The 18,265-nt window shown below is 38.6% G+C and overlaps 1 protein-coding gene across 9 annotated transcripts in view; it reads right to left on the bottom strand.

The window, feature by feature from the left end:
- The window catches only part of APC (APC regulator of WNT signaling pathway), a 107,167-nt gene that overhangs the window by 36,748 nt on the left and 52,154 nt on the right, over window positions 1–18,265 (bottom strand). For all 9 annotated transcript variants that reach the window (XM_033520537.1, XM_015652873.2, XM_033520540.1 and 6 more), the window contains 4 exons: window positions 14,692–14,776; window positions 13,567–13,768; window positions 6,075–6,183; window positions 4,468–4,581 (listed from right to left, as the gene is read on the bottom strand). In XM_033520537.1, the coding sequence (XP_033376428.1) occupies window positions 4,468–4,581; window positions 6,075–6,183; window positions 13,567–13,768; window positions 14,692–14,776 (510 nt within the window). The remainder of the gene's footprint in view (window positions 1–4,467; window positions 4,582–6,074; window positions 6,184–13,566; window positions 13,769–14,691; window positions 14,777–18,265) is intronic.

Below are 18,265 nucleotides of genomic sequence, written 5' to 3'. Positions count from 1 at the left end.
CAAAGGGAATGTTAAGACTCCAAATGTAACAGGATACATGTACTCCACACAAACTGTACAGTGAAGCACAGGATGCATCATCAGTCTGTGAAACAGTAAGTGCATGAGCTTGATAATTTAATAAATTCACATTATTTGACTTTAAATGTGGCCAGAAGACCTTATTAAACAGTATTTTTTTGTGCCTTGGATAGATTAATAAAATGGACATATTGTTGAAGAAAGGGCTATACTAGAAAAACAATCTAGTGGACACTGCAAAGATCAGCATTATACCCAATCTTATCTGACACATTTATAATCTGAAAATGGAAATAGGATGAACTTACAAAAGGTGCTAATGCCAAAAGATGCACATGCAATAGAAACACAATGCTGTCTAGAAAATTTAGAAATACAAAAGAAAACGTAATGACAAAATATGAATTACTGAAACACACATCAGAAGCAACTATGGGAAAAGCACCATAAGCATCAACATTTAGTAGAGGCGGAAAGCTAAAACTTTAAGTTATAAATTTGGTTTGATTTTGTAAAGCAAATTAATAGAAAACACATAAAAGCTTCAGCACAGAGGCAAACAGATAATTTATTCTACCCTTTGCTCCTGGTTCAAGAAAATTTTTAGTACTAGAAAGATAAAAAATATTTCTGGGAATATCTATGCACTGGTGACATGATGCATAACTGACAAAGTATGTCTCTCATTGTCCTTAAGAATGACTTGAATTTTATAGAATTATAGAATAGTCTGGGTTGGAAGAGACCTTGGAAGGTCATCTATTCCAAACACCCGGCCAAGGGCAGGAACATCTTCAAGTAAATCAGGTCGCTGAAAGCTCTGTCTGACCTTGAATGCTTCCAGTGATGGGGCCCCTGCTGCCTCTTGGCAACCTCTTCCAGTGTTTTATCACTCCCACCATAGAACATTTCTATCTTGTACCTAATCTGAGTCAACTCTCCATGAATTTAAAGCCATTATCTCTTCTCCTATCACTGTTCCCTGCTAAAAGGTTTCTTACAGGTCCCCTTTAAGCACTCAAAAGATGCAGGTGTCCCCATAAATTGAGTTTCTTTCTGTGTAACCAGCAATGTATCCAATAAAGGGCATCAAGAAAATCTGTGTGTATTTATATACGCACCTAAACACAGGAAAAAAAATTGTGCAGATGAAAACAATTAAATACTGCATGATTTGCCAAGTATTACTGAGTCCTCTAAAAGGACAGGAATTCTATCCGCCCTTTCCAATTTTCATCCAGAGATTTAAACATCAGATCATTCTTCTAATTAATTTTTACTATTACAGTGAAACTTGGGATTTCCACTAACCAGGAGTATATTTTGTGCCAAACATTGTAGAAGCAGAAAAAAAATGAATGCATTTCTTGCCACAAAGGGATAGAGCCTAATGGCAAATGGGCAAAAGTCTGAGATACACAATGAACAAGCCAGAGCAATGTTTTTAACTTTAGAATCTACTTGAGAAATATCACCTTTGATTTATATTTGTTCATACTACATTCCCATTTATTGTTATATTTACTTGCAACTTTTATTAACATAAAATAGCTGTATAAAGTAACTTTACATTTGAAGTTACATATTATTTGGCTTTCACTGCCCCAATAAAGTGTCTAACAAAACAAAAATAAAATTCCTCCACAACCACAGCAACAGAAAAATAATCACTACACAGAAAGTAAAAATAAAGAACAACATTTTGTTTTAAAAATATTGTCTGCCTTTTTTGTTTGGTTGGGTTTTTCTTCCCAAATAAACATATATGACAGAAAAATGCATTAATGGCTTGATGTACATACAAGACCACTGTATAAATATAACAGTGCTGAAATGTTAATCTGTGTGAAACTCCAGGATCTAAATTTTCTTGTATCTTTAGTGGTCTGGTGTTTTAGCAAACTTCTAGAGATATTGGGATAAATTCTTGTAAGAATGGTAATTTCATGCAAGATTTTAAAGAACTTTTAACCTCAAAAAAATTAGATCCTTTTTATTCTGACTTGAAAAAATAAATTCTATGCGAACATGAATTCAGTCTTAGAATTGAAGTATTTCTTACAGAAATTAAGTTTGCTTCTTCTTATTACTAAATATATTGGCTATAACCTTTGAACAGTAAAAATAAAACATGGCTGAGAATGCTTTTCACCTTTTTTTTTTCAAGTAAGCACTACTATGTGAAATTACTAGCTTCAGAGAATAGTTACAAGTTTACAGGTTAGTATAAATCAATAAACTAGCCGAAACAGCTCGCAATAGGCTTCTTATCCATCTTTTTAAACACTGCTGTGCTTGTGAACAATCTTCATAGAAGACATCAACAGTTAGTTGATATGAGTTAAGTTGCTTCAGAAGGAAACAAAGCCAAATCATGCCAGACAAAAATTGTGAGAAAGCCATTGTTTCAAGGCCTATGAGAAAGGGCAGCTACAGAAAAGTGCAGTGACTACTTGGGCAACTGCAGGTTACCAGCTCTCTCACAGAATAATATTTGGCTCTCTTAACTCAGAGACGTCTGCAATGCCAGCCTTCATGTAGCTGAAATGTTCCCTCGCTTCAGCCTACGTTTTTGCATAGTATTGCTCCCAATCAGTTTGAGTGGAAAGCAAATACTGAGCAGAAAGAAAATGGTAAAACTCCTAAGTTGAATATCCTTGCCAAATACTAATGTTTAATTTTGCATATTTTAACATCACAGTGAAATAATGCATAAATTTCTCTTATGTATTTGTACATCAATGAACTTCTACACATTTTTGGCACTGGTCCTTGACAGAATGAAACCAAGGGGAATTACCAGTTAAATTCAAAAGAAGCACTTGCAGAAGTAGTTACTTTGTATTCAATAATCTTTATATAATCACAATAGGCACTGTAATTTTTGCAAATATATGAGTGTTACACAGATACAGAGAGAGTGAAACAGCTGTGACAAACCCCATGTCAAACATTAATTCAGAAACGCACAAAATGTTTTAAAATCATCTTGTCAGTGTTTTTCCCCCCACCAAATTTAAAACCAACAATTAGGGAAGAAACAACTTCAGGGTCAGCTTGATTATTTCCATATAGTGATATAACTACAGCCAAGTTGTGTGTCTGAATAATTTCTTTTGATCCCTGCCTGAGTGCATATAGAATGCTGCCAGCAGCCTAGCCTGCCTATTTAGCTTAATTCATCTTCCTCTAACTTAAGCCTGTTTACAGCAGCAAAACTTTCCCAGGTGTTCTGCTGTGCAGGATCTTCACTCAGGGCAGGCTGACACAAACTGCACAGCTGAATCCATGGAGGTCATCTCCCTGCTGATAAACCTTGATAACAGCCCTACAGCTCCCAGCTCAGAGCCAGTGGACTCTCCAAGCAACTCAACTTGGGTCTGTCAGAACATCATCACAGACAAACCCCTGCACACATAACCTGACAGCTGCAGGGTATCTCTTTGGCTAAATACTTTAATTGTAGGAATTTTCTGAAAAGTCCTACTAGATTACTCACTTTAGAGTTTAAAGCAGCTATTCTGATTACCTCTTGTAATCAGAACAGCTGTTTTAATTTAAATGTAAAACCAAATTATAAATGTTTCTCAAAGAGCAAAATTTTGTGTTGAGTCAACCTAGTTAGGGAGACAGAGCCTAAAAGACTGTATTGAAAATTCAGTTTATTTTTATTGAGTTTTACTTTTAGTTTATTATTACTGATTTCACTTTATTACTACTGATTATTGTCAGTTTCACTATAAACCCCCCAAATCTTACTAAGTTGGTTATTTAATATGTCTAGAAATAAATGGTAAGAAATAATTCAAATGGTTGCTTTCCTACTATGGGGGATTATATTTCATAACCAGCAACCAACTGATTATTTATGATTTGCACATGATTACATTCTGATTTATACTTCCAAAAATGGGTGTGCCATGTGGTTAGATATGTACATATCCTCACCATGAATGCAAAACAATTCTTGATGAAAGCAAACAAATTCCAGATATGTATGCGAATTACATTTTACTTGAAAACCTTGTTTGAAAATATTATCCCCTGATACAACTTTCCTGGCTAAGGAAATGTAAGAACAGTAGCTAGACTGTTCTAAACTTACAAGCATGAAGAAACCCAGCAAAAAGATGCAAAATAAAGCAGTTGCAAATACACTGGTTTTTCTGAAGCTAAAATGGTAGTAAATTGTAAGGAAATTATCATTAAAAAGTATTTTCTCTTGAATGAATGGTCTACATTTGCTGAATAAAAAGGCTTATTCACAAGAGGCAGATGAGGGTACTCTTTGCTGAGCAATTATTTCCTATGTCTTGATTCCTATTTTTTTATTTGAAAGGCTAAGTGCTGTATTTACACACAGTTTAAAGATACAATTACCAGTAATTTAATAAATATGCAGGAAAACATTTTCCCTTGCTTCTAATGGGAAGAGAAGAACTCTACCTGTGCTCGCTTCTCCATATCCTGACAAGTGCCCAGCTGTTCTTCCATTGCAGCTCTGATTTGCCTGGCCTCGTACTCCAGCTGCCTTCTGGTCATATCTGTTTGCAAGGAGAACTGAAACCAGAGTACAGAGAAGGCATTTGAGCAAGTTACGTTTATGTAAACAGTGTATTTCTCAGAAGAAAAAGCAGAACAATTTCATAAACAAACAAAACACAGTAATGCGTTCTTAAAACATGACTGTGTTACAAGAAACAAGAACACAATGATGTTCAACCGAGTGACTACACCTGAGTTTTGTCAAATGACTAAATATAATGAATAAGCATTCAGAAAGTATCATTCATTACAGGAATACCTGGCTGTTACCAGCTAAATTGTGATGTGTGCCATCTGAATTGGCATTTTCAAAAATATTCGTAAGTATTAAGCTACACCACATAGTGATGGTATTCATACTGCTGCTATTTACCTTATTTCTAACTCCCTCGGGAAAAGAACACAAGTGCTAAACCCAGGAGTAGCAATACACCTAAGGAAAGACTTTTGAATTAAAAGAAATTTCAAGGCAGGTGCAAAGCTCTTCACTGGCTTTAGACAATTACCCAGTCTGTAAATAAATGAGTCTCCAAGAGCAGTGCTTCTAGAAGACTTCACCAAGGTCAATTCCGAAAGTCAAAACAAGACAATCATCAGCAGGCACCAAATGGGACCAGTCATTTTGCTGTGTCTGGACTAAGAAGTAATGAATATAAATTGCTATGAAAGGCCTTTAGTGTACATGTTAAGTAATGCACTCTAATCCTAAAAGCAGCTAAGTGAATTCATTATCTATGGAACAAGGGAGACAACCTTAAAACCTACAACAGTGACAGAGAAACAGCTGACAGTGCTTTGAAAATGGGTTGCCCTTCCTCAAAATGTTTTCCAGGTCTTCTCCCTTGGTTGTGATCCTCTGCTAAGCTCAGCCATGATGCAGTATTACTTCTGCCCATTGAAGAAGTGTTTCTGTTGTCTGTTTCCATTTCCAGAAGGCTTCACCAGGTGTGACTCTATCAACCACACATTCACAACTCTATGTGTGAAGGAATGCACTGCAAATACATCCAAGCTGCTGACATCTAACAGGAAATCCTGCATTATGTGGGACATCAGACATCTTCATTATCCCAGATAATGGTGACTTTTTGGAGGAGCCAAGGTAAAAGCTTATAACACCACCTGCATAGGCTGCAGAATCACTTTAAGTAAAAGCTCTTCTGTACATCGTCTTTTGCTAACATTACTCTCAAAACTAGAAAAATCCACCAAACAAAAGAACAGGGGAAACAGAGTTAAGGAAGTGCACTGACATGCAATTAATTTGTCATAATGACTTCTCAATGCTCCTCTGTTTTCACTGACATTTATACTGATATGTATGAATTCTGATGTGTAAAATTCTATGTGAAAAATGTATGATTTAGGTTATCATTATATACTGAATGAAAAAAAAAATTTGAACTAAAGTGTTAGTAGAGAATGCCACTGAATTAATAAAATACACATAGCATCTCAACAGAGACTGTAGCACCAGACACCTCACCAAGCACTCAGAAGGTACTTACATTTTCAGTAAGGGGGAGACTATCTATCCTTTTAGTCAGGTTCTGAAGCTGGGCATAATACCAGTCCTTTTCTTTCTCTTCCTTCTCAAGCTCCGCAAGCAACAGGGATCTATTAAAAGCAGAAGGAGGAAGTGTCTTACCATTAACACCTCATTTCCATCTGGAGGTTTGAATAAGGCACTAAGGAGATATTTAGTTCAGTTCCCTGGCTCTGGCTAATCGACCTATCCACTCCTCTGTCCTAAGCATTTCAGGTCCTCATCTATGAGATGAAAAATACACGTTTCTCTAAAAACCCACTTCAAAACCCAAAGCTAAGAGACCTTCTGTGAAAGTAAAACCAGTTATTGTGTGTTAACATGCACCCTGCTTCTTGCAAACAACATTTAAGAAAAGGTCTGTCACAGAAGCAAGTACAGCCCTCAGTCCTGCTAATGAATTGAGAATCTTCACCTCTGCACTATCCTTTTACTCATTTTGTCACCTGCAGCAAAACTATGGGTAAAGCACACAAAATAAGCCATTTCTGTTTTAAAATACTTTTAAACTAGTATTTCCCACCAAATATTATAGACAAGATACATTTGCAGCTATTAAAATAATTTTAAATGGGTATCATAAGCACACTGCATACCTAAGTAATAACTGAGAAAGACAAAATGAATAATATATGCAGACAACCAAGGAAAAAAATACATATATTAAAAATTTCACATGCTATTTTACTAATCCTTCATGAACTGAATTTTATATCATTCTAAACCTTATGAATATAGTGAAATAATGTTCATGGCTACTATATTCTTCAAAATAAATATTAAAATTTTCCACCAAAACTTGGCTAGTAGAAATAAAGAGAAAGTCACTCTTTTTTTTTTTTTTTTAAACAAGTTTATTATTTTCTTTCTAATGCTAAGTACTGTTCTTCCTTCTTATGTTTTAATATTGGTCATTTACAGAAATGACAAAATCAACCCTTAGCCAGAAGACAGAAAGCTGCATACACGTTTGCCCAGTTTTATATCCCTTAATGTGGATGCTAAATTCTGACAGTGCCTGTACATATTACAGGCCGTACAGCTTCTCAGGCTGGGCCTGAGAAAGTAGTCTGGGAAAAATATGAGAAAGAATTAAAACAATCCTCAGGAACACAAAACAACCTTGCAGGTGTTGTTATGTGTTCCTTGTTTTCCTTGCAGGAGAAAGTCAGGGGGGTGGTGTACCCCACTGACCAATGATGGTAATGTAGCAGTTTACTAACCAATGAGAGTTTCCTTTCTGTACTTTCCACGTATCTGTCTATAAAGCAGGCCTGGAGCAATAAACTAAAGGATCCTCTTGTTCTGACTCCCTGAGAGTCTGTGTCGTTCTTTTCAGCCGTTCCCAATCGGAACGACACCTTAACTTTTCCATCCCTCTCTGGCTGTGGCATTTCTGAACAAGTGCATATGTACCTTTATAAAGCACACAAACACATTATGGATAATTACTCTAAGTCATTAAGGACCAATTACATAACATACAACAGAAATACAAATTTCCCCTATTTTGATAATGCATCACAGACATGATTTGAGAAGGTAATCCATCTTCCACACAAAACAAAGGACAAGGAATTTTAAAATTTCAGTGTTCAAAAGAATCTGTTTGACTTTAAAAATGTTTCAAGCTGATTTTGATGATTTAATATATATTGCATATCCAATATAAGCCTGTGTGCAAATGGAAAATTAAAAGAGAGGATCCCTCCCTTCAATGTGATGCTGGAAAACTACTCACATCTAAGAGTGCTAAGTATTTGTAAATATTAACAAAATTACATGAATTTCCAGATTTGATCCAACAGTCATGTTGAAACAGATTTGTTTTAAGGATGCCAAGGTTTGCAATAAAAATGACCGAAAAGAAGTAACAAACAATTACCATAATTTGGCAGGTAACTCAAGCAACTATCACAGAACAGCAGTAATTCTTCAGTCACAAGGATGTGGCTCACAGAAATTCCTCAAGTCCTTCAGGCAGACTGAAGGCAAAACTAATAGATGGTGCTTGGGGAAAGCTTGTTGAGAAAGCTTTTTTTCCCTCCCACCTGCCCATTAAGCTATTGCCACATAGCCCTGGTGCCTAATCTCTGGACATAGTGGAATTCTTCCCTTTTTACCACTTTGAGTGCCCATGCACCAGTTGTGTCCAGGCTGTGAAATATAAGTTGCAAATAAATAATTAATGCAATCCTTATAAAAAGTATTTCAACTTTTGAGGACTTGTAGATATGAAAGGACTGACTAATTCTGCCTCTGGATGTCAAAGAACTGGTAGCAGAAACTGGAGGGATTACTTTCAGCTAAGTAAACATGTGACTAAGCTCCTCTTATGAAATGTAGGATGTTCAGTATGTGAGACAGTGTGCCATTCAATCTGTTTCAACATGCACAATAGATGCTAGATGCAAGAAAATAACTTGGGAACTGTAGTGGTTTAGATTCGCCAATCTGAATTTCCTAGCCAATGCACCAAAAAATGTGGTGGATCTCAGCGCTGGCTAAAATCACCGGTGCACTTACCCATTTCTTGCTGTGAGATATGGATCAGGAGAAAGGCAAAACCAGCTCAAAACTTAAAAGGTATAAAGAAACTTTACTAACAGGACTGCAAGAATAAGAAACACCTTTCCTCCCCCTGCCCAACTTTTTCCTTTCCCAACTGATCAAGTAGAGACAAAACCTGGGATGTTAAATCAGTTACCATCTATTCAACAGTATTTCCTAAGTTCTTGTAGGGAGAGTTTTCTCTTGTCATGCCATGGAGACTTCTCCACAAGAAACAATTCTCTCATGGCTTTTTTATTTCCACCATTAGCAGCTGCCCAGGAAAAGTTTTACCATTGTGAAATTCCTCCCATTTTCACAGGTGTGTCCATGGGCCATGAACTCTTGGGGTATTATTTCAAGGATGAGCTGTTCAAAGGCAAAGGTTCTCTCCATCTGTCTCTGTGATCATCTCTGGGAGCAGAGGTTTTTTCTTCTCTCCCTGGGGGCAAAGGGTCTTCCTCACTCTCATCTCTCTCTCTGTTCAAGCTTCTCATAGGGTTACAGCTACTCCACTATCTGCTTGGCTTCATCAGTGGATGCCTCTGCTCAGATCTACAGTTTGAATACTTCATCCCCCCATACTCTCTCATGAATAAAGGAGATATTTCAGTATATCACTGGCCATCTGCCCATTAGGGCATCTACTCCTTCTCCTTCCATTTGAGGCTTGACTCCTTCTTTACTGATTTTGGTGTTTTCATGTTGTCTTTCTACGTGTCGTCACTCCTTTTCTCTCCCTGGAGAGAAGAACAAGGTCTGGAGGTCTCATCTGCCTATTTGAAAGGCTTCCATATTTTATCTAGTGCCCGCAGCAGGCATGGTGCTGGATGTCAGGCCACTCTGGGCACCTCTCTGCCCTGGCAGGGGAAGTAGGCTCGGCCTGGAGCTGTCAAGCGCCACGGAGGACTCAGCGTCGGCAAGATGGCAGCAGCCGTGGCCAGGCCCGGCCTGGGGCCGGGCTCCTGCCGCCTCCATTCCTCGCCCGGGAGCCGCTGGCATCCGGCCCGGCCTCCCCCAGGCCGCACAGGCCGTGGGCGAGCAGGGCCGGCCTCACCACAGCTCTGCTACCTCCTGGGTCCGGAAGCAAAAGAGAATTCTCAAGCTTGTAGTTTTTAAAATGTGTAATTCAGAGAGGGGGATCTAATTTCTAAATGGCTCAAAATGCTATAAGTTCTCAGAACTAGCCAGCTACTGATCTTTTCTAGGCACAGTGAAAGCTCCCAGAAGCTTCATTCAGAGAAATCACTTCCGTGAGTGGTTTCTTACTCCTTCCCCAAATGTCATTCAATGCAAAACCAGCACAGGAACCATCAGTGCTACATAAACAACATAATATATGACCCGAGGGCGACTTGTTTAATTTTATATTGTAATTTTGTTTTCTGAAGTGATGCTTCATTTGGGATTACTAGTGTGGTATCAGTGCTCCATGAGAATTAAGGTTTTAACAGTATTTAAGTTCTCTCAGCACAAAATCTGAAGGGTCGCTGCAACTACAGCAGGCTGCACTTCAGTTTCCTTGAAAATAAGCAGCAGTTCTCTGTAGATATGTCTGATAATCTTTTCCCCACATTTAACTTTACTCTGAGATACTATTCCAACCAGAAGTACAGATCCTTCTGAGGCTCTTGGAGCTTCTTGGGGTTAGGAGAGGATTTAAAGTGGAAGAACTGCTACTGGTCATGGAAAACAAGGTGGAAAGTTATTCCATCTTTTTTATACCCCCAAGATGTTCACATTAGGACTTTTACAGCACCAGAGAAAATTCTGTTCTCTGTCATACCCTGTCAAAGTTCATTGAGAATTCAGCAAACCAAATGGAGAAAGCCTTTGGAACTTCACATTATTGTTATGAGTTAACAAAAAGTTTGCAGTTTGAACTGTTCTTCTGAAGGGGGGCTTTTCAAAGGCTGGTCATGCGGTACTTTTGAAGCTCCAAACAATAGAAGAAGCTGAATGAATGCAGAAAACTCTTTAATTCTCTTTGAAATATATTCTGCATAATTATGTCAATATTATTCCTGGCTAAAAGGGAGAAGGGAAACAAACTATATGCTACTCTACTTGCATTATGTAAATCACAACTGTAAGTAATACTTTAACTTCAATTGGTGGGAGATAAAATGAAATCTTGAAAAGCAGTGCTGATGCTGTAAAGTCTGAGGTAACTTTTACCAGCCAGCCAAAAGGAGATAAGCAAGAAAGAAAGAAATCATGAGACAGAAAAGGCTCCAAATCAACATTAAAGAAATGAAAAAGGAATGGCATAAACCAGAAGGAGTAAAGAAGGCATACAAACATTTTCATATAAAATTTCTCAGAAGACTGTCATCATTAGTGGCTAATTACAGAATTTAAAAAGATGAGATTATTAAATTTGCTAAATTGCCAAGGGCAAACAAACACAAAAAATTTTAAACCTGCAGTGTACTCTGAAAAATTTTGTTGTTGATATATATACTGTTGATATATATACTGTTGATATATACTCTTATCAAGTATACCTGGAAATAGCCAGATAAAGCAAGAGATATTTCATGGTTAGAGTATTCTAAACTGGTAATTTAAAAGCATAGCACTGCAACTGCCCATTTCTTTTTCCTCATTTGTTTTTTTAAACTTTGGAATTAGAAGAAAGACAAGCAAATGAGATATGCATTAATAATTTAATCTTCATTCTGGCAGGCAAATCAATTTATAAATTTTCTTCCCCTCAGAAGTTCACTTTCAGTCAAGTGTGGTGGGTTGACCCTGACTGGATGCCAGGTGCCCAACAAATTGTTCTAAATATTTAAATACATCATTTAGTCCTCACACACTGTTGCACATAAGCAGCATATATTGTGCCAGCATGTTAAAATACTGAGTGGAAATGGTCTCTTGCTGCATATTTATGCAAAGTATTATTTTATTCTAAATTACTTTAGGCTTGTCAAGTTCCAGAAGTTCTTGAAAGTCTGTTTAAGTGCAAAAATCCAGAACTGATAACCAAATATGTGCCTAGCAAAAACATTTAGATACACAGAAATTTAGTAAATACACCAAACAAGTTTAGACGCAAAACACAGGAAAATCAGTGGTTAACTTTCTTTTAGAAACAGTAGTGACTTTAGATGCACAGTCCTATACCCTCCCAAGTTTTGATTCCTTTGGCTACCCAGGGTTGTCATCAATGCCCTACATGCTTCCACATGTATCCTGATTTTTGGATTATCCATCGTTTCATTAACAATGAAGCCAGATGTGATCTGGCCATGCCTCCACAAATCCATCTTCTCCACAGCACAAATATTTACCCCATTACTACGACAGCAACATGGCCTAAACCATTCTGAAATTAAAACATTCTCATCCCTTTTCTCCAGCATTATTTGGAACACAGACTGGTTCACTGCCTAAGCTGTCTTCACTGCCAAGAAAAATGTCCAAAGAACTATCACCTCAGAATCCACCAGGGTGGGGAAGGATCACAGATCATAAATCAGAGGTGCTAATCACCTTAAAGAACTCTGGCTGCTATAAACGCTGCTTGTTCCAAGTGAGCAGGAGCTCACTGGAACCACCGTGAAAGTTCCAACTCTGTTTAAAGATTTCTGTATCATCTCTAGTAAAACACAGCATTGGAAGAATACAACAAATGCACAGTTTGTTAAGACAGTCAATAATAGACACATTAGACTCTTGAAGACTGAGATGAGGAAGTAGATACTCCCAAATTCCTAAATAATCTTATACAGGTCCTCAGGAATCTACATTTTATGCAGCAGAACAAATATCATTAGTGGTAATCCTGTCTAGGAGAAGGAAAAAACCAGTGTGGCTGCTAGGCTCAGTATTTTAGGACCAAAAAAGGGAACCTGGACATAATATCTTGGAAGAAAAGCACACTCCTTTCAGGGCTTGGCTGCAAAAATTTTGCTGAACTCCAGAGTAAATCCTTTAGAGCAGGATTTTCTAGAGGGCTGTCCACAACCTACTCATTACCCACAAAGCTTTTCTATTACAACTTCAAAATGGATTTTTTGCTTGTTAATGTCTCCTAGGCATAAATATACTGGATTGCAGTTTATTTGGTTTTGCAGCCCACAGATTGATATCCTATCCATTAAGTTGGACCAAATCTTTAGGAAATCCTGTCTTACAGAAGTGCTTCTGAAAACATCTGGTATTTCAGTCAGGTTCATTTTAAGAAATAAAGATGGCTTCAGTGTAAACAGCTGCATGTCTCTTACTTTGCATTTCCTTTTTAAGTGACTGATAAAGTGCTTATCTGAACATAAAATTCTGAACATAATTCAGGTATTATGACCTGAAAGTAAGCTCTTCCTATAAATGGGTACCACTGCCTTTCAAGAAAAGAAATTCCAGGATTTTTTCAATACAAAACAACTGAAGATAAGAACACATATTTTGTTTAACTGATACACCTGGTGAGAGAGTAGGGACACTAGGTAAATATCTGCTAATAATAGTAAATAATTGATAAACCAGCTATGGTACTTAATAACCATTTGCAAAAGGGAGAAAGTGATTTCACCATCACATCATTACAGCTTCAGTGTTTATCAACAGTGGTGAGGAGAAATGGAGATAGAATGCTCCACCCTCACTATTTAAATATGTTTCACACAGTGACAACCTGCTTACCAAAATAAAAAAAACCTTCAGCCAACAAAGTGAAAAAAGGAAATGCACACATGAAGAAGCACTATAAACTGAATGATACTGAAAAAAAAAAAATTTCTGCATGTGTATCTAAATAAAATGTAGATTCCTGGTTTATTACCTGTCAAGGTAAAAACACCACTGATCAAAACCACATTCATGATAGATATGTCAGTAAACTTCCATGTTAGAATTAGAAGGCAATCCATGCTGGAGGAATAAACAAATAAATTTACCTCTCTTTTTCTAGCTCTTCTAAGTAACCAGTGCTTTCTCTGCTTCCATTCATAAAGCCTCTTCTTGGAAATGACCCCATGGGGACTGGACTGCACTCCCCTGAACGGCTCGACACGGACCCTTCCCGGCTCCCGTAGGAACGCACGGACACCTTTGGCCTTAACTTCACCCCAGCGAAGCTGGTGCTTTCCAAATTCAGTTCTGGATAATAAACAGCAAACATTTTTCAGAGCTGAAGGTTCAGCAGCACAAAGTTAAAAAATAATTTCTATCTTAATTTCTTACTTTCTGAACAAATCTATGGGTTCTTTTCATGGAAACATTTTGCACAGAAATGTAGTGCAAATACTGTGAATAAAAACAATGGATATGGTGGACTTGGAGAACAGCAGTTATCTAAGCAGATGGCCAAATTGCAATCCTAGCAATCAGAACAGTATCCCCACAAAAGCCTGCCTGCCTCCTTCCCAGAGGACTTAAGAAGTGGATTTTTGCATAAACATCATGTGAATTACCTTGTGGCCCACTTCCTAACAATGTATTTTCCAGAAATCCTGCAAATGCTTCACCATCATGTAACACATGACTCTGTTCATCACACGGCTCTTAAGTGTAGGCATTCCTATGAAATTTCTGGGTCAGTGGCAGGGATAATGGATGTATACAGGGAGTTAGTGGTCTGGGCTTGCTGGCACTTCCCATAGAATGGGATGATATACATTCCAGCACATGCTATAGGGAAGGGGCCATCAATTTACAGCACAACAGAAACAATTCCAGTAATATGACATGGAGAGGGCAGGACATGCAAACAAGTTTAGAAAATTGGTGGAATACACCAACATTAACCTATATGGATTTTTTTTTCTGAAGAAAAGAAATGTGAGTTATATCAAAAGCAATTCATGTGAAATCCTAGTGTAACAGTAGCGAAGTATAAATGGAGACTTTTTTTTTTGAGAATGTATCTTAAAATGTTTAGCAAAAATGTTTAGGCACTGAGACTATGCCTAATCATTAAGGTCAGCACTGGAAAAAGATACAAATTACTTTGAAAATTTTATCCCAAATTAAAAACAACGGAGAAAGAAATTAACCTACTTAAAACATAATTCTAGATTTACCTTTAAGTCGTTCCAGTAAGTCAATTTGTCCAGAAGATGCCATTGCCTCATCTTCAATACTTCCTTGTAGCTGTTTCAGTACCTCCTGAAAGAAATTAAGCCTAATTAAGAAATCCTTACAATAATAACCCACAAAGTAAATACATCACATCTCACCCTGAAGTGCACACTCATTGAACAGCTGCTGAGACACTGTTGTAAAATATATTTCATGTGAGCAGTGATCAAGTGTCATAATTTTAATTGCCATCAGGTACTTTCTACAATGTTTCCCACTAACATGATGTAAAGTGTATCCTGCATAAACCTACCTGGCAGTCATCTATTGGATTATTTGGAAGTTCTTTTCAAAGTGAACACCAGTTATTTTGAATTAAAAGATGGAGAAACGTAAGCAGAAAGAAATCAGTCAGTCTTGTGAAAAGACATTTTGGCTATGTAACTAACAGAAAAATATCTTGACTAGAAGTAATCCCCAGGATTTGTTTTCTTTAAAGGCTTAGCACCATTTAAATCAGCAAGAAGAATCACGTTATTCCTACTACAAATGCTACTATTACCATGCCTGGGAGCAAAATATTTAGTTTTCTTTCATGGCATCTATCATTTGTATTATTACTACTTCTATTTCAATCACAATCTGGTCGACCAGAAAGAGATGCAGACTCTTTAGTGCAATTGAAGCTTCAAACCCAAGAATAATGTCCTGTGCTATTGAAACTATGTATGATAAAATTACACAGCTGAAGGAACATAGTTCTGATGCACAAAAAAAATCATAGTAAACAATGACTATTACACTAAAGGGGCCTGTAAGCCCCCAGGTCCCAAATGCTCAGTGGCCTGAATTCAGGTAGAAAATTAAATGCAAGTTAGTGAAAGTCTTTCAATATCATCATGACAGATGCATCAATAGCAAGAACAAATAAAAGAAAAAAATAGCTACAAGGCAAAAAGCCCCTACCAGAATTTAGAGTATAATTTTTTTCATACTGTGCCACAGAAAATACTTTTAGAAACAGCAACAAAAGGTGACTAAAGCAATTCTGAATAATGAAAGGTATTCTGTAATTTTCATACACGGACTCTGCAAAGAGGACTGCATTTCTGTTCAGATCTGAAAACTAATGAGTTTTAGACAATTAAAAAAGACGTCCATACCAAAATTTTGCTCTTTTAAGAGTCTAGCACACCTTACTGTCAATATTGGTGGGTTTTGCAACTTACACGGAAGGTACCTTTTAAATGCATTTTTCTCTTTTCAAGAAAAAAAAAAAAAGTGATATCCATAAAAGTCAAAATTTTCTTTAAGAGTGCAGTGATTAGCTTTTCTATATTCAAGTGCTGTTTCTTGAAATAAATAAGTAGGGTAAAAGGATTTTGAGTACAGAACTGTGCAGAATTCTGAGGAAATAATCTCAAGCCCTAGATTCAGACCAAATTGTAGGAGCCTAGTTGCTGCAGTTTCTGCCATGCTGCACTGGGAAGAATAATTCTGCAGTAGAGACATCTAAATTTCCAGTTTACTGATGGGGTCAAGGTGTTTGTCCACATTCATGCCTTAGTTTGGACCAGTTTGATGCTAGACTTCTATCCTCCCACACCAGCTGTACCTGGATTCCCATCGAAGGTATCTTGAAGCATGGGCCAATTTCCTTTTGGATCAAGCCAAGCCAGCAGTTACACCAAGGACTGCTGATGGGCATTCACTCCATGGGACCAGGCTGAAGCCAGTCCAAAGACTAAATACCCTAAAATATATGTTGCATGTGTGCTGAGTCCTCAACACAATTCACCTATAGCGCAGCTCCTACTGCACTGCCTGTTAAATGTCAGCTTTGCCTTTAGGATCAAACCTGGGGTGATAAAATCCATCTCTTGGAAAGACATCTTCCCTGTGCTTATGCTTTAAAATATGTCCAAGAGCACCCTCATCAGCCATATGGCCCAGCCATCTCTAAACGTAACATCTGCCCTGTCAGCAAAGGGAGACAAACAACTAATGTGGTGTTTTTCAAAGAAGGAGTCCTGCACTGTCTGATGCAGGAGTTGATCTGTAGACACCAGTCTTAGTTTAAAGTCTAAAAGGCAGTGTGGATACCTGGAGTGGTCTTGAGAGAGTTTTGCAGTCTTATTGGAAACCTGTCAACTCAGGTAAATTTAGAAGTAACTAATGAATCATTTCTCTCTGAAAACAGCACTGTTTTACAAGGAATAAACCCAAAATCCCACCTCTCCTTCCTTTCCCTTTTTAGAAGTCTCTCATTCACATGTGTGTCACATCTGCTGTTTCAGCATGTTCAGGATACTTCCCCAGGCAATGAGTCTTCATGATGGTTTTGCATTAATTGACATTTGGTGAGGAGGGAAGAGGCCACCCATGGAAATCATTTTTCTGAGAGAAGCTGCTAAAAGCTTTGCCTGTGCCTAGCAAAAACCAACAGACAGCTAGCTCTGAGAACTGACAACCTATTGAACCATTTACAAGCTGGGTCCGCCTCTGTGAGATTCACATTTTAAACATGGGAAAGCCCAGAAAATCGCACTCGTGGCTTCTGGCTTTTGAAGAGGTAACTGGGTGCTGGTGGGACCGGCCCCATGGGGCCTGGCCAAGATTTCCTGCCCCCGAGGGGAGGCGAGCAGGCTGCCGAGCCCCTCAGCGGGGAGTCCACCGAGCCCTGGCCAGGGGGGCAGCTGGGGCCCCTTCCCAGCGGGGCCGGGTCCCTTCCCGGTGGAGCCCACCAGTGTTTTTTCCAGCGGCACCTCTGGGCCATGCCAGCTGGGGTTATACTGCCTCTGGAAACAGCCACGTGGCCGGACCAATGCCAGGAGCGGCTCTGTGGCCTGCACTGGGGCTGGCCCTGAGGCCAGGAGCGGCCACCACCATTTTGTACCGGGAGCAGCCGCGTGGCCAGGGCTGCGCGGCCGGAATCAGCACAATCAGGACAGCGGCACACGGCCGTGGCTGCTTCGGCATGGCTCCCAATGAACTTCGTTTAGCTGCTTTTAGCCAGCCATGCTGTGGAGAGAAGAACAAAACCAGCTTTTCTCGCTTTCGGCGCTCTGTATGAAGGAAAACTGAGCGGAGCTGGCGGCCGGCACGGCTCATGTGCTGTCAGTGGAGACCACGTGAGCAGCAGTGGGAGGCATGGTGAGCAATCTCCCTGATGGACAGTCTGCATGAGATCAACCTTTCAGCGCTGCAGAACTCTATGAAAACTGTTTAAGATGATAAAGCTTGAGAATAAATGAACCTACGAACACTGATTCTCTCCTGAATCAGGAAAAGGAAAGGATGAAGACATGTAAGGAAAACATGGGACACTGGGGTCAGTAAAGGAGTCAAATACTAGTTAGGAAGGGATTGAGGAGATGCCTTAGTCTTGGGCTGAAATTCTCTTTGTAAGGGCTATGGCAAAGATAAACTTTTGATATATCAGACAGAGTTTTTTCTCTCTAATTCATGAAGTGCATGGGGGATGCAGCATTCACCCGCAGTCCATGAGAAAAGCACACTCGTGCTGGAGTGTGTGGATGCTGAAAAGCTGTAATCTAATAAAAAGCTTGAACAGAC

The sequence above is a fragment of the Parus major genome, chromosome Z (assembly GCF_001522545.3).
Source record: "Parus major isolate Abel chromosome Z, Parus_major1.1, whole genome shotgun sequence".
NCBI lineage: Eukaryota > Metazoa > Chordata > Aves > Passeriformes > Paridae > Parus > Parus major.
The sequence above is the reverse complement of the archived record's forward strand: the minus strand, read 5'-3'. Positions and strand labels throughout refer to the sequence as shown.